Below are 15766 nucleotides of genomic sequence, written 5' to 3' on the forward strand. Positions count from 1 at the left end.
TCCTGCAGTCTGGACAGGGGCCAGCGAGTGGGGTTTATTTAGGGAAGGACACGTGGCACCACGGAGAAATGACAGCCCAGGCAGAGTGAGAAGCGAGGCTGGGATCGGGTGGCTCCGGTCTCGGGAGCATGGGAGAGGCCAGGAAGTTTGGGGAAAGGGCATTTGGGGCCTCTCTCACTCCTGGAGGCGCCGTTTGCCAGGGCAGGAGCTCAGTCTGGGAGGACAAAGGATGTTCACAGTGAGGGAACAGGGCCAGGCTGGGGGGTGGTGGTGGCAGTGCTGGCCCCGAGGGGACAGGGTACCCCAGGACCTCTGGGACAGCTCGTGGGGCTCTTCCTCACCTTCCTCCTCTGTCTCCTCCCTGTGAGCTTCACCAGGCAGGGCAAGAGCAGAGATTTCCTGGGAGCTACTTCCAGGCATTCCACCATGGGCAGGATTTCCATCCTGCAGCACCCCCAGTCCCAAATTCTCTGGGTTTGTGGAGCAAACCAACCCTCTGAAAAGCGAGGTGGGACTTGAGAACGAGATTTTATTGGCAAAACCCTTCCTATCCCTGGGAAATGAACCCCAGGGAAGCCAGGGGAGTCCCATTCCTCAGTGCCAAGGGCTGGGAGAGCTCTCATGGCAAGGGAACAGCTCCAGCTCAATCAGACACGGGAGGGAGGCACGCGGGGAGGAACTGAGGCCACTGGGGGCTCCTGTGGAGCTGTGGGGTTTTGCCTCTCTCCGGATCCTTCCCCCATCCCCAGGGTGGCTCCTGGCTGTGTTTAGGACTCTTCCCAGCAGGGAAATGATTTTGTAAAGCAAGGAAGGGGGAAAATATCCATCAGTGAATCCCTTCAGGGTCGGGGCCGCTCATTTCCCTTCCAGTGCAAGCAAAACCCACCAGCTGTCCTTTGAAAAAGGGGTTTTGTGTCTCCTGCCCAGAAAAGTGGAGAACTTCCCTTCCCTTCCCTTTGCCCAAAACTCTGCCCCGAAGCAAGAAGAGCTCCGGGTGGGTGAGATGCCACCACAGGGTGCCAGATCCACCAGCACTGAGCGGGCAGAGCCTCCCCATGGCTGTTCTCACCACCCTCTGAGGGTGCCAGACCCGGAACTGCCAAAATCGAGGGGTTTGGGTCTTTCTGGGACCGCAGCCATGGAGCTGCACCTCCAGCAGCTCCACTCGCCTGGAGTGCCGTGCCGGTCACGCTGTGAAGTCCTGGGTGGCCAGGTTGAAGACGTTGCTCTCCATGGACCTTTGCCACTTGCCCCAGTTCCTCCTGATCTCAGCCCGGACCTGCACCAACGCCACGGGCCGTGCTGGCACCCAGGGACACCGGGCAGCGCCCAGGGACACCGGGCAGCGCCCAGGGACACCGAGCAGCGCCCAGCCGAGGGGACTGGGGGGGCAGGGGAACTGTCCCTGTGCCCATGTGTGGCTTTGGGGCACCCTCGGCGTGTCCCTGTGCCCGGGGCTTGGGGGGGACACATGCTCACCTCCCCGTTGAGGAAACAGTAGAGCAGAGCCACCAGGAAGCCCTGGAGAGGATGGGAGGAGCAGTTTTCACCCAGAGGAAGGGGCCAGACCCCTCTGTGCTCCTCTCCCCCCCGCCTTTACCCCCTCCCACAGCTCTGACCCACCCCAGGGCAGAGGAAATCAGTGCCAGGTTCTCCAGGCCCAGCCCTTGTGCCCTGCCCCAGGGGTCGGGGGACGCCCTCTCCCAAAAGGGGCCAAAGCCCCACATCCCCGGGGCTCCCGGTGGGGTTTGGGGTGGGACCACGGGGGCTTCCCCTGCCCACCTCACCTGGTAGGAGCCGAGCACCAGCTCGAAGTAGAGCCGGGCGTCCACGCCCACGTGCTCGGGGAAGAGCGCGAACACCACATAGTGCACCCCGAAGAGGGGGATGAGGAGCAGCGTGGACTTGGTCAACCTCCTGTGGGGGGTGAGAGGGGTCTGGGTGCTCCTGCTGCCCCACCAGGCCTCCCCAAAATCTTGGTCTTAACCCCAAGTGGGTTCTGTGTGCAAGGCAGGCCTCGGAGGCTGCAAGATTGTCCTCTGTGCTCCTCCCAGGAGGGTCCCTCTGGCCCAGGAGCCCAGACCCCGGGTGGGCACAGCCCTGTCCCCTTACAGGTACTGCTGCTTGTGGGTTTTGCTGAGGTCTGGGCACCGGATCTTCTGTGCCAACATCCTGGTGACGTTGAGGAAGATGAGGAAGTTCACCTGCCCCGGGAAGCCACGTCTCAGGCTCTGCACAGCCCCTGGCTGGGCTCCAGGCCCTGTGGGACCCCTGGCTCGGGGCTGGGCCTTGCAGGGAACACACTCACAAATATGGCCAGGAGGACAGGAGCCTTGATCACCCACCAGTATGGGCTGGAGTAGTCATCCCAGCACCTACGGGACAGGAGAGGTGGCTCTGGCACCCACTGGGACCCGTGTGGCCCAGCTGTCCCCCTGCCACCTCTTTGGCCAGCCCCCTGCCCCCTTTGCACCCCTCTTGCCTTGGGACCCAGCAGAGAACAGAAATAACATTTCCATAAAGTGCTGGCCCCGTCCTCCCCTCCTGAGCCAAAGGTTCGCCCCCAGGACTTGGACTGGGACACGTGGCCGAGGTGGCCTGGAGAGGGCCAAGGTGGCCTGGAGAGGGCTGAGGTGGCCTGGAGAGAACTGAAGTGGCCTGGAGAAGGCCATGGTGGCCTGGAGAGGGCCGAGGGCAGCTGCTCTTACCCGTGGTTGTCGTACTGGAGCCTGGTGAGCACCCACACCCCGACTGTGACCATGGGGACACCTGCAAGGACAGGACACAGGCAGGGATGGTCCCTCCAGTGCTCTGGGGGGTCCCTGTGCCACCCCTCTGTCCCTCGTCCCCAGAAACGCATGTCCAGGTCAGTTCTGGATGTGGCAGGAAGGTGACAACCTTCCCACCTTCTCCAGGAGAAGGAAATGGTGCCACTGATGGCGCTGTGTCTGTGTGTCACCTCCCGGCCACCCTCCTGCCCCCGTGTGCTCTCACACCCACCCAGCACCTGGCCTGGCTGTTCCCAGCCCCGGCTGGGTGTGGGATGAAGGGAGGATCTGTCCTGGATCAGGCCACGCTTCCCCAGCAGCTCCAGGGGCTGGCAGGAGCGGGTGGTGCCCACCAAGGCCAGCCAGGGACATGCTGGGGTGGGGCCGTGCTGGGAGCAGCCCTGGGGACCTCAGGCTGGGGACTTCTGGCCGGGTGGGTCTCGGATCCGGCCATTCCCAGGTGGTTCCTGCCCGTGGATGTGACGGGGGTGTCCGGGGTGTCCCCACACCCACCCCAGCCGACGAGGATGTAGCCCCAGGTGTAGCTCCTGTCGCAGGTGAAGGTGAGCAGCAGCAGCGTCTGCAGGTACAGCCCCTCCACCAGCAGCCAGTAGAAGTTGGCCAGCACTGAGTACTGGAAGAAGGCGATGGCTGCTTTGCAGGTCACCTGCCAGGGGACGAGGGGGACGCTCAGGGTGCACAGAGCCTGTGCTGGGACCCAGGGGGTGTCACCCCCAACTCAGGGTGCACAGAGCCTGTGCTGGGACCCAGGGGGTGTCACCCCCAGCTCAGGGTGCACAGAGCCTGTGCTGGGACACAGGGGGTGTCACCCCCAGCTCAGGGTGCACAGAGCCTGTGCTGGGACACAGGGGGTGTCACCCCCAGCTCAGGGTGCACAGAGCCTGTGCTGGGACACAGGGGGTGTGACCCCCAGCTCAGGGTGCACAGAGCCTGTCCTGGGACACAGGGGTGTGACCCCCAGCTCAGGGTGCACAGAGCCTGTCCTGGGACACAGGGGTGTGACCCCCAGCTCAGGGTGCACAGAGCCTGTGCTGGGACACAGGGGGTGTCACTCTCCCCATGCCCCTCCTGAGGACACCTGTGATGACCTTTCAGTGATGACCCTTCAGTACGGCCCCAGGGACTCTGCCCCAGTCCCTCACGCCATCTGCACCAGGTTCTGCTCTGCCTGTGCCCCACGGGCAGGTGAGCACGGGCTGGTTTTGTGGGACCTTTAAGAACCCCGTGGTTGTGTCCGTGGTGCTCTCAGTGTCGTATCCTCTCTCAGGGCTCTGTTTTGATTGAAAACCCCAAATCTGAGCAGTACCTAGTGCTGCTGGGGTTTGGCCCCACTGGGACACCACTGGGGACACTCAGCCTGAGGCCAGGGGCAGCTTTGAGGACAGAACCTGTTCCCTGCACAGACGGAAATGCAGAAATGCTGAACCTCCCCACGGCAGGATTTCCTCCACCTCAGAGCCTCTCTCTCTCCTCTTCCCTATAAAATCCACCCCGAGTCCCACCAACCCCTTCCCACGAGCTCCTGCTGCTCTCCCTGCCCCGTTCCCAGGCTGTGGTTTGGGATTTACCGTGGACATCGTGCAGTGGTCGATGGACTCGTCCGAGAAGAGGACGCCGTCCTTGATGAACACGGCGGTGCCCCGCAGGACGAAGGAGGTGAAGAAGTGGATGTGGATGGAATTCCTGGTGCAGTGCAGTTTCCTGTGGGAGGGAGGGATGGGCTGTGCCCGAGCAGGGGCAGAGACGGTGCTTTGGTGTCCCCTTCCCTGGCCAGAGCCCAGCCCAGGGGTCACTGCTAGTGATGGTCACAAAGCCCTGGAGTTTTCCTGCTCTAAAACCAGGAAGGACCGGGCTGTGCTGTGCTTGGGGCTGCTCAGGGACAAGGGGAACATCCCAGAAACCTCTGGAGAGCCCAAATCTGCAGCACAGGGAGATCTGCAAACCCAGAACTCAACAGGGCCACCCGAGGGTTTGGTCTGCGCCACCAGAGAAGGACAACACTGCCGTTCCTCGCCTGCCTTCCCGGTGGTCCTGTCGGCAGGGATGGATCCTGGCTGCTCCGGGAGGGGACAGGCTGAGGGCAGCCACCCCTGTGGGGATTTATCCCGTGTCCCTCCAGCCCCTGGAGCTGGAGCAGCTCCCAGCCCTACCTGAAGCAGGAGAAGATGCCGATGGCCAGGAGCAGCGCTGCCAGCGACGTGGAGTAGCCGCAGGTGTAGAGCACCTTCATGGTGACAAAGTGGCCTCTCTGGAAGGGACAGCACCAGTGGAGTGAGGGGACACGGACTGGGAAGGGCTGGTGTGGCACAAGCAGGGAGGTGACAGCCCTTGCCCCCCCAAGGATGAGGCCAAATGGGATAACCCTGGGAGCATCTCCGTGTGGGGAAGGGGGACATGGGGACAGCTCCCCGCAGCCCCAGGGGTCCCACGTGCCGTGGCCTCGGTGTCGTTGTTGCTGCCGAGGGTCTCCAGCCGGCAGGCGCTGTGGTAGGGAGGGCTGGGGAGGCTCCATCCCCACTCGGTGCAGTTCCTCTGGATCAGCCCTGCAGGACAAGGAGGGACCTCAGGGGAGCCGAGGGTGTCACCTCTGGTGGCATCCCCGAAGTGCCCGGCCTGGGACAGACTGGGACAGCAGCGTGGGACCTGAGTGGCCCGGCTGTCCCACCCCCACTGCATCCCATCACTCCCTCCTGGATCCCATCACTGCCCTGTCCTTCCCAGATCCCATTGCCCCTCCTGGATCCCATCACTGCCCCATCCCTCCCAGATCCCATTGCTCCTCCTGGGTCCCATCACTTCCCCGTCCTTCCCAGATCACATTGCTCCTCCTGGATCCCATCCCTCCCTCCTGGGTCCCATCACTGCCCCAGATCACTTCCCAGATCACATTGCTCCTCCTGGGTCCCATCACTCCCTCCTGGGTCCCATCCCCCCAGATCCCATTGCTCCTCCTGGATCCCACTGCTGCCCCGTCCCTCCCAGACCCCATCACTCCCTCCTGGGTCCCATCACTGCCCGATCCATCCAGATCCCATCTCTACCCCATCCCTCCTGGATCCCACCACCCCCTCTGGCCCCGTGCCTGGAGCTGCCAGGAAAACTTCGGGCAGGGTGTGAAAACAAGCACGGATCCCTCCAGTGGGAGGGAATTGGGAATTGAGGCTATAAAATTGCTCATTCATCCTGTGAGGGCCCCATCGAGCCTCTCCCGAGCTGTTCCTGCCCCAAAGCAAACATTTTCCAACATTTTCCAAATTACAGGAGTAATTTCTTTCTCCGAGGAAGCGCTCAGAGACTGCGGCAGCGCTCGGGTGCTCTGGGTGGGGTCTCCACCAAGAGGGGTGGAGGCAGCTCAGGAGCACTGGGATGGTGTGTGGGACAGGAGGGCACCAAACAGCAAGGGAACCGTCCTGGCGTCACCGGGATGGAGGGTGAGGTCCTCCCACAGAGTGATCAAAAGGATTTGCGGACTGTCCTGGTGTCACCAGGATGGAGGGTGAGGTCCCCGCGGGCTCCACCCACACAGGGATGGAAGGATTTGGGTCCTGCTGCGGCAGCTCCCTGGTTCTCTGCCTTCCCCAGCCCCTGCCTGGACTGCAGTTTACTCCAAGGACATTTATTCTGGAGGGGCAGGAGCTGCGGGGTCAGGGCTGGGGTGGCACAGGGGTCCCAGGCAGGGTGGGTGGGTCCCGCGGGAGGAGCGATCCCGGCTGGATTCAGACCTTTGGACTTCTTGAAGACGTGCAGGATGTCGGGACAGGCGACAGCTCGGGACTGGCCGAGGGGCACGGCGGGCCAGCAGCTCACCCCGTCCCACTCCGTCGGGCAGCCTGGGGCGGAGGGAGGGGACAGCTGGTGACACCGGGAGGGGACGTGCGGGTGACCCCGCAGCCCCGGCCCCCCGCGGCTGCAGCGGGACCATCCCCCGATCCGGGGCCGGGCCGAGCCCCGCGGGAACCGGGACCATCCCGGCTCCGACCCCGGGAACCTCCTCCCCCGCCGCTGGGATCCCCTCTTAGCCCCGGACCCGGCGTTTCCCGGGGCTGCATCCGACCGAGCTCCCATAGGAACAACCCGGGTATGGGATGGGGTGGATTTGCCCGTGGCTACTAAAATAACTCAGATTTATGCTGGATTTTTGCACCTGGAGGCTCAGCTCAGCTCGGGATGCGTCCCCACGGACAGGAGAGAGCCGTGCAAGGCTCTCTGTGAGTGATCGGCTTAAGCAGCTTTTGCTTCCCCCTCCAGCACCGAATTCCTGTTTAAATCACTCTCCAGTTTTCTTGGGAATGAGCACGGCCAGGCAGACTCAGGGCCTGGAGGAGTCTGTGACAAGGACATCCCATCCCAGGCCAGCTTCTGCCCCAGCACAGCTCCGTCATTAACCTGGAAGATCCACATTATCCACCTGGAGCTCACCCATTCCCAGCCAGGGAATGTGGAACTGGACAAGGCCCCTGAGTTTCCTCTGATTTCAGCCTGGGGGTGTCAGTCCAGGCAGGGAGGGATTTGCATCCACAGTGCCAAGGTGGGGATTAATTTTTGCTCTGGAGAATCAGGGAAGTGAGCAGAGATTGGGATCATCACTGAGAGCGGTCACTTCTTTTCTTGGGGTTGTGGAATCAGGGAATCCTGGAATGGTTTGGGTTGGAAGGACCTCAAAGCCCACCCAGTGCCAGCCCTGCCCTGGCAGGGACACCTCCCACTGTCCCAGGCTGCTCCCAGCCCCAGTGTCCAGCCTGGCCTGGGACACTACCAGGGATCCAGGGGCAGCCCCAGCTGCTCTGGGCACCCTGTGCCAGGGCCTGCCCACCCTCCCAGCCAGGAATTCCCAATTCCCAATCTCTCATCCATCCCTGCCCTCTGGCACTGGGATCCATTCCCTGTGTCCTGTCCCTCCATCCCTTGTCCCCAGTCCCTCTCCAGCTCTCCTGGAGCCCCTTTAGGCCCTGCAAGGGGCTCTGAGCTCTCCCTGGAGCTTCTCCTCTCCAGGTGAGCACCTCCAGCTCTCCCAGCCTGGCTCTGGAGGAGTCTTTGGAGCATCTCCAGAGCCTCCTCTGGAATTTGTAGCCCCCACAGCCCAGAGGATGCCATGGAAAAGGTGCAGGGAATAGCAGAGCTCTGCCATGAGGAAAGGCTGGGAGAGCTGGGAATGGTCACCTGGAGAGGAGAAGCTCCAGGGAGAGCTCAGAGCCCCTTGCAGGGCCTAAAGGGGCTCCAGAAGAGCTGGAGAGGGACTGGGGACAAGGCCTGGAGGGACAGGACACAGGGAATGGCTTCCCAGGGCCAGAGGGCAGGGATGGGTGGGAGATTGGGAAGGAATAAGGAGATCCTAGAGCTCTCCTCCCACCCTGTCCATGGGATCTGAGCCCATCCTCGGGTCATGCTCCCCACACTGGCACAGGCAGGGAAAGGGGTGGATGCAGCTCGGGTGGGCAGGGGGGCAGCAGGAAGCCCAGGACTGAATCCAGATTTTAATTCTGCATTCCTGCTTCTCGGATATTTTCCTGCAGTGAGATTCCTTCCCCTCGGCTGGCACAATCCGGGCTGCAGAACGGACCTTTTCCAATCTCTTTGGCTTTTCCCTGCTAAGCTGAAGGATGAATGACACCTCTGCAGAGTTACTTCAGCAATGACGCACCTTCGTCTGCATTTATTGCTTAATTTTTCCATTGCTGTGAGATGAAGCCCCTGGAATGACGCATTCCTTATTCTCCAGGTGACAATTTTTGCCCGGGATTTTTGGGCCATTCCGCTTTTGGATGGAAACTGAGACGCTATTGAAGAAAGGATGTCCAAAAGCAGCACTTGAAAATTGGGTTTTCAGCGGGTGAATTGGTGAATTGAAAACCCCAGACATGGGAAAATGGAGTTGCTCAGAAAATGTTTGGCAGTAAAATTTCCTGAATTAGGAAGGGGAGCAGGTGTGGGATGGTGACACCACGGAGTGGCCCTGGTGCTGGTGGCCACAGCCCTGGCATCAGTGCAGGGGCGTGGAGGGGGCTCCAGCACTGCCATATTCCATGAATCCCGCCCTGTGCGGGTGAGAAACCTCAGAGCCCCTTGCAGGGCCTAAAGGGGCTCCAGAAGAGCTGGAGAGGGACTTTGGACAAGGGATGGAGGGACAGGACACAGGGAATGGCTTCCCAGGGCCAGAGGGCAGGGATGGATGGGATATTGGGAATTGGGAATTCCTGGCTGGGAGGGTGAGCAGGGGCTGGGCTGGAATTCCCAGAGCAGCCTTTGGATCTGCCCTTGGATCCCTGGCAGTGTCCCAGGCCAGGCTGGACATTGGGGCTGGGAGCAGCCTGGGACAGTGGGAGGTGTCCCTGCCAGGGCAGGGGTGGCACTGGGTGGGCTTTGAGGTCCTTCCAACCCAAACCATTCCCTGATTCCCTAAATTCACCAGGACTGAGTCCCTGCTGTTGTTTGTGTCCCTCAATCCCCTCTATCCCATTCCAGCAGCATTTCTGGGGCTCTCCAGGGATTCTCCTTGACCTTTGCCTTGGTGCTGCTCTCCATTTTCCTGGAAATCCCTGCTTTTCCTCATCCATGCGTGCTCTGCAATCCCCTGCATGGATCACCCTCCAGGGACCCCTCAGGAATTCCTCCCTGCTCCCGAGGGAGCTGATCCCAGGCTCAGCCTCACCTTCCTGCCCAGGGGTTTGGCTCTCACTCCGGATCCTCTCCAGACATTCTGCTTCTCGCTTCTGGAAGTGGAGGACGACAGAGCAGTCGGGATGAGTCCCTCGCACCTTGGGAGAGGGGGAAAGGGCAACCAGAACAATCTGTGAGGAGCTGTGGGATGGGTTGGGTTGGAAAGGACCCCAAATCCCATCCCATTCCATCCCCCCGCCATGGGCACCGGCGCCTCCCGCTATCCCAGTGGGATGTGGGCACGGCAAACGCCACATTCCCAGCTCTGGTGATGGGAACACCAGGGAGAACGTCCGGATCCCGAAAACGTGAGAGCTATGGTGGCTCAGTGTGCAGGGATTGGATTGTCTGGGAATTGCCACTTTGGGATTTGCCTCCTCAGCTCCCAGCTGGAGAATGGGAGACTGAGGCTGAACTGAGAGCAGGCCGGGAATTCTGTGTGCCCATTCCCGAGGATCTGAGCCTATTCCCGAGCCTATTCTCACCCGTGTCCATACCCAAGCACTCCCTGCCCAGGGGGATGCAGTGGGGGCTGCACCATCCGGATTCAGGATGTCTGGGCCAGGGATTTGGGGCCCAGACCTGGGATTGGGGTGCCAATTGTTTTAGGTGAGGGGCCAGAGATGTAAAAGCTGGAGAAACAGAGGGATGAGGGTGGATCCATGAACTTCCCAAGGGAGGGGAGTGTGGGACATGGAGCATCCCTTGGCTGAGCCTTGCCCTGCCCTGTCCTGGCTCTGCAGCCGCTCCTCAGGGTCCCTTCACCTCCCCCAGGAGATTTTGTTTCCTTTTCCTGCTGAACACAAGATTCCAAGGGAATTTCCAGCCTGGAAAAGGCATTTTGGGGATGGCTCCGGGCACAGTACCAGGAAGGCCCAGGAATTCCTGCCAGTGATGGAGGACCTGGATGGGGCAGAGGGGTCTCAGCCCCTTTTGGCTGCAGAGCTGCTGGGTTTGGCTTGTTGTTTATGGCAGCAGGGCCTGGATGCTGGAGCAGGAGCAGGGAATGTGCAGGGCTCCTTCCGAGCTCCCTGCAGGGCAGGGAGTTCCTGCTGTGCCTCAGTTTCCCCCTGGAAGGGGCCTGATGCCATCGGTCTCCTCTAAAACCCTCCAAGCCTCCAGTGCTCCCACAGCCCAGCCTAGCCTTGCCTTGCCTTGCCTTGCCTTGCCTTGCCTTGCCTTGCCTTGCCTTGCCTTGCCTTGCCTTCCCTTCCCTTCCCTTCCCTTCCCTTCCCTTCCCTTCCCTTCCCTTCCCTTCCCTTCCCCCTTTCCCTCTCCCATCCCCCCTTTCCCCTGGAGCAGCCTGGGTTCAGGGGTGTTTCCCTCACTCTGGCAGCACACCCCCCCCATGTCCCCCCCATTCCCACAGGGATTTGGTGCCAGCCGTTCCCACGGCTCTGTCCCAGGATGGGGAACACCCGCGGCTGTCCCTGTGCCCTGCACCCTCTGCCACCCCAATCCTTGTGCCTGTGGATGCTCCCCAGGGAGTTTGGGCTCCTCCGAGGGGTGCAGGACCTGGGAATGGTGTGGGATGGAGGATCCGTTCCCAAGGGATCACCCCTGGAATCTGAACCCGTGGGACCTCTGCCCTGAGCGCTGCCCAGTCCTGCGGGGTCCCAGCACCACCCTTGGCATCTCATTGTCCCCAGGAGCTGTGGGAAAGTGCCCAGGGGGGGCTCGGAGGTGTCCCCCGGGTCGGGAGCACAACAGATGGGGATGGGATGGGATGGGATGGGATGGGATGGGATGGGATGGGATGGGATGGGATGGGGGGGATGGGATGGGCAGTTCCCACCCTGGGCAGGAGGACCCGTCACCACTCCCGGGCCCTGGGGGGCTGGCACTGGCGGTCCCCCCCACCCTGTCCCCGCGTTCTCCCCAGGGCCACTCACCTGAAGCGTGGGGAGGAGCAGCAGGAGCAGCAGCGAGCGGGGCCGGGGGGGCTGCCAGGGACCCCCCATGGCTGCACCCAGAGGGGTCCCGGCTGTGTCCCCGAGGGGTTGGGGACAGCCCGGCTCCTCCTGCGTGACCCGGGGGTGCCCCAGCACCTTCCTCCCCTCTCCCCCTTCCCTCCCCAGCCCTGCCCCGTGGGCCTCAGGACCCTTCCCTGCCGCGGCTCTCGGTCCCGCCCGGCTGTGGCTGTCTCCTGCCGGGGCTGTCCGCGAGCCGGGATGTCACCGCTCCGGGATTTGGGATCTGGGATCTGGAGCTCCTCCCTCCGCTCCCCTCCCCACTCCGGGGTTGGATGGAGCAGCTCGGGAGGGACCCCCAGGCTTGTCCTGCCCCCCAGGCTGGCACTGCCCCCCCGCACCCACCGGCGACACGGGACCCGCGGCTGGGCCCCGGGGCACGCACAGCGGGGACACCGAGCCCTTCCCGGCTCCCTGGGTGCCGCCGGGCTGGAAAAGCGCTGGAGAAAGGCTGCGGGAAGTGGGGGCGCAGCCGGGACGGGGTGAGGGGTGCCAAGGGTCACATCCGTGCCCAGGCGGGGACAGGGACGCCCCTTCCAGCCCTGCCCAGCGCGGCTCTGCTGGCCCCAGGGTGACCGGCAGCGCTGCGTCCCTGTCGCAGCCCTGTCCCCGTGCCCACCCTGCCTCTCCTCCGAGGACACCCCCGAACCCCTCCCCAAAATTCCCCCTTGCCCAGAAAGTCCTGGGATGGGCTCTGGGGGTGTGACAGCCCCACCTGCTCTGCAAAACGACCCCAACTCTGCCCAGCCCTGGGTTTGGGGTCATGATTTTGGGGTTTTGGTGGGTGCCGGGTGTGGTCGGTGCCAGAGCAGAGCAGGGTTTGGGGGACCCCAGGAACAACCTGGGATGGACACAGAGCAGGGAACACCGGGAGCGGCGTTCCTGAATGTCCCCCAGGGATGGGGCTGCCCTTGGACCAGAGCCTCGAGCATCACCTGGGCTCTTCTTATAGAAAAAAATAAAAATTCATCTCTGTAAATATAGAAATATCTATAAAATCCATATAGATATGCGCTGTGGATATGTAAAATCAAGGTATTTCTAGAATTCTCCCTGCGGGAGAGCCCCAGCCCCCTGAGCAAGGGGAGTCCTGCCTCAAACGTCACCGTTTTAATGATTTTAATAATGGGACTCCCAATTTTGGGGACATTTCGGCGGTCCCAACCCATATTTTGGGGAGATCTCTAGGGGTCCCATACCCAATTTTGGAGACACTTTGGGGGTCCCAAACCACTCTCTGGAGGAGTCTCTGGGGGTGCCGTCCCCAACACTGGGGAGAATTTAGAGGTCCCATTCCCAATCTTGGGGACACTTTGGGGTTCCCACCCCCATTTTTGGGGAAAGTTTTGGGGGGGGTCTCTGGGGTTCCCACCCAAACTTTAGGGGAGACTTTAGGGGTCCCATCCCTAGTGTTGGGGGGACGTCCCATCCCAAATTTTGGGGGATCTCTGGGGGTCCCATCTCCAGTTTTGGAGAGACTTTTGGGGGTTTCTTGGAGCTCCATTCCCAATATTATTGGAGATGTTTGGGGGGTCCCATCTCCAGTTTTGGGGGGGGGGGGCTTCTGGGAGTCCCATCCCCAGTTCAGGGGAGACTTTGAGTGTCCCATCCCCAATTTTGAGGAGGGCTTAGGAGTCCCATTCCCAACTTCGGGGGAGTCTCTGGGGGTCCCATTCCCAGTTTTGGGGGGGTCTCATTGAGAATTTCTCTGTAAATGGGATCACCCTAAAAACCACGGGTGGGAGAAGCGGGCCCGAGGGAATTCCGAGCCCTCGCTTGCCGCAGTGAGGAGGCAAAGGCTGAGCCCGGGGTTGGGCTGACACCAAAGCTGCCGCGGCCGGGCCAGGCTCATTAACATCTCAAATGGAACCACCCTAATTAACCATTTAATTTTCCAGCAGCCCATAAACACTTGGGACAGAGCTTAAAGCCCGAATTAAACCCGAATTAAAGCGTCCCTGCTGCAAGAACCCCGTGCCCCCTCCGGCACTGCCCCGCGGGGGCTGCTTTGGGGTGGGGGTGACCTCCAGGTACCCCCGGTGTCCCCACAAGGCCAGTTTGGGCTGCGGGGTTTGTCCCCAGCTTGGGAGGTGGCCGGGCTGGTGGCAACGCCAGAGGAAATCGGGAAAGCCTCCCTGCGGTGGGAACCCCTCTCCCCTTTCCCAGGAGGATGGAGAGCCCTGGGGTCCTTCGGGTGACTCCCAACCCTCACATTCCCGAGCTGCTCCCGATCTTCCCCCAGAGAGGAGGAGCTGGGACAGGCGCTGCTGGCCTGACCCCCTTCCCGCTGGGGTGACCTGCCCAGCCCTGCTGGCCTCGGCTCATTGTCCCCTTTGGCAGGAGCCGGGGGAAAGAAGTGAGGAGCCGCAGCCAGCCCGCTCTGGGCTCCCACCGGGCGGTCCCGTCCGTATGGGGTGGCTGTGTCCCTCCATGCGACAGTGACAGGGACAGCGGTGACCGGCGGAGGGGACAGGACAGGATAGGACAGGATAGGATAGGATAGGATAGGATAGGATAGGATAGGATAGGATAGGATAGGATAGGATAGGATAGGATAGGATCATTTGCCCCGGGCTGCCGTGTGGCAGCACGGCCCCTGTGTGCCGATTGTGTCCCTGCCGGCTCCCCAGGGAATGTCCCCAGGGGCTGCCCCGCGGGTGTTCCCACCCGTCCCGCCGGGAGCTGGGGGTGACTCGGCGTTCCCAAAGCTGGGGAAGGCACTGACAGGAATCTTCCTGCAGCTGACAAACGCTCATTGAGGAGGGGCTGGGATCACCGACTGTACTGTGACAGTGGGGTCCGCGCCCCGCTCCGGCTGCCCCTGCCTGGATTTTGGGCTCCGTGCGAGGAAACACGTCTGGGAAGGGAAATTCGGAGGAAGAGGAGCCCTCGATGGCTGGGTGACAGCTGGGGGACGATGAAGATCAAAGCACCGGCAGCGTGAGAGCTGCTGGAAAGGGAAAGGGGATTTTTGTAATTCTCGTTCAAAATGAGGAGCTTAAACCCATTCACGGTCCCGGACACGCAGAGCGTCCCCGGAGGCGTGTCCTGGGTGCCACAGCGGGATGGGGACAGCCCGGGGGACCGCAGCTCCCACACTGCCGCCCATGGCCGGGGTTTGTCCCCGTGCGCAGTGACAAACTGGTCTGGGACTGGTCTGGAACTGGTTTGGGACCAGTCTGGGACTGTTTTTGGAGCTCCTGGGAGGCTGCAGGGGCGGGGGGATGTGTTGCCTCAGCGGCGCTTTCCTCACCTTCCCCGGCTCTTGGGCGTGGCTGCTGATCCTGCCGGGGTTTCCTCACTTTGGGAATCTCTCTGGCTCCGAGTGGTTTCCCGGGAAGGGAAGTCCACAAGGGATGTGCTGTCACCTCCAGGGCAGCTCTGGGTGTCACTGCCGCCGTGTCAGAGCACGGCTCATCCCGGCTCCATTCCTCACCCTCCCGGTGTTCCCGGTGCTCCCGGTCGGACCGGCCACCGTGCCCTGCCTGCCTCTGCTCTCTTACTTTGCCACAGTTTGTTGATGCCCTGCAGAGAGGGGCTGGATCCCGCTGATCCCATTCCAGCAGCTGGAGCAGCACCCACACGGCCCAAGGGGTGGCAGAGCGTCCCTGTCCCTCCTGGTCCCCAGGGACTGACCCCGTTCCAAGGCCTTGGTCCTGAAAAACAAAATCCCTGGTGGAGCCACCCGGTGCCTGAGCAGGGCCAGAGCTGAGATCCTGGCCCTGGGCTGGCTGCAGGGGGAGATTTGGAGGCTTTCCAGAAGAGGAAATCCCAGAGTTGCTGTGAGAGAGGGGCTCCAGAGCTTCCAAAGGGAACAAATCATCTGCTGGGCATCCTCGGGGTGTCCTTGGCACACGGCTCATCCTGGGATCGGGTGGCTCTTCCAGGGGACAGCTGGAATCCTCTGATCCCCCCTGGGCTTTCCCAGATCCCGCCTGGGTTTTCCCGGTGGATGTTTCATGTGTCCCACCAGTCGCTCCGAGGTGGGAACACAAACCGGTGCAGGGCTGTCGCCGTTCCCAGTGTGGGTCACTCAGATGAGGGGGGCAGCAGAGGTGGCACCTCCGGCTGGAGCATCGTTCCTGCCTAGGAGAGGTGACCCAGCAGTGTCCTGGGGACAGCACAGCTGCCTTTGTTCCCATCCCAGCTGCCTCGACGTTGGCATTTCCCTGTGCCCAGGCTCTGCTCTCCTGGCCAGTTCCTGTCCTGCCACTCGGATCCCTCTGGCCGTGGATCCTCCTGCTCCTCCAGAGGGCCAGGAGAGCTCCTGCCCTGGACTGTCCCCACCCTGACCTGCAGCCCCAATTCCGTGACCCTGAGTTTGAAGAGGTTTGGGAGCTGGGCTGATGG

At 62.0% G+C, this 15766-nt stretch overlaps 1 protein-coding gene across 1 annotated transcript; it reads right to left on the reverse strand.

The window, feature by feature from the left end:
* Nucleotides 1-1186: 1186 nt before the first annotated feature.
* LOC138099135 (vasoactive intestinal polypeptide receptor 1-like) lies at nt 1187-11407 on the reverse strand. The gene is made up of 13 exons (XM_068996202.1): nt 11339-11407; nt 9439-9544; nt 6512-6619; nt 5223-5332; nt 4940-5037; nt 4358-4490; nt 3282-3435; nt 2709-2769; nt 2309-2375; nt 2113-2204; nt 1788-1917; nt 1480-1521; nt 1187-1279 (listed from the first exon to the last, which is right to left on the reverse strand). The coding sequence occupies exons 1-13, from the start codon at nt 11405-11407 to the stop codon at nt 1187-1189; spliced, it is 1263 nt and encodes a 420-aa protein (XP_068852303.1).
* Nucleotides 11408-15766: the final 4359 nt, after the last annotated feature.

The sequence above is a fragment of the Aphelocoma coerulescens genome, chromosome 27 (genome assembly GCF_041296385.1).
Source record: "Aphelocoma coerulescens isolate FSJ_1873_10779 chromosome 27, UR_Acoe_1.0, whole genome shotgun sequence".
Taxonomy (NCBI): Eukaryota; Metazoa; Chordata; class Aves; order Passeriformes; family Corvidae; genus Aphelocoma; species Aphelocoma coerulescens.

Coding starts and splice junctions, on each gene's coding strand:
- LOC138099135 (XM_068996202.1), bottom strand. CDS start 11,407: ATGGGGGGTCCCTGGCAGCCCCCCCGGCCCCGCTCGCTGCTGCTCCTG. Junction 5,333..6,511: donor CGTCTTCAAGAAGTCCAAAG/GTCTGAATCCAG, acceptor CTTGTCCTGCAG/GGCTGATCCAGAGGAACTGC. Junction 1,280..1,479: donor ACTGTTTCCTCAACGGGGAG/GTGAGCATGTGT, acceptor GCGTTGGTGCAG/GTCCGGGCTGAGATCAGGAG.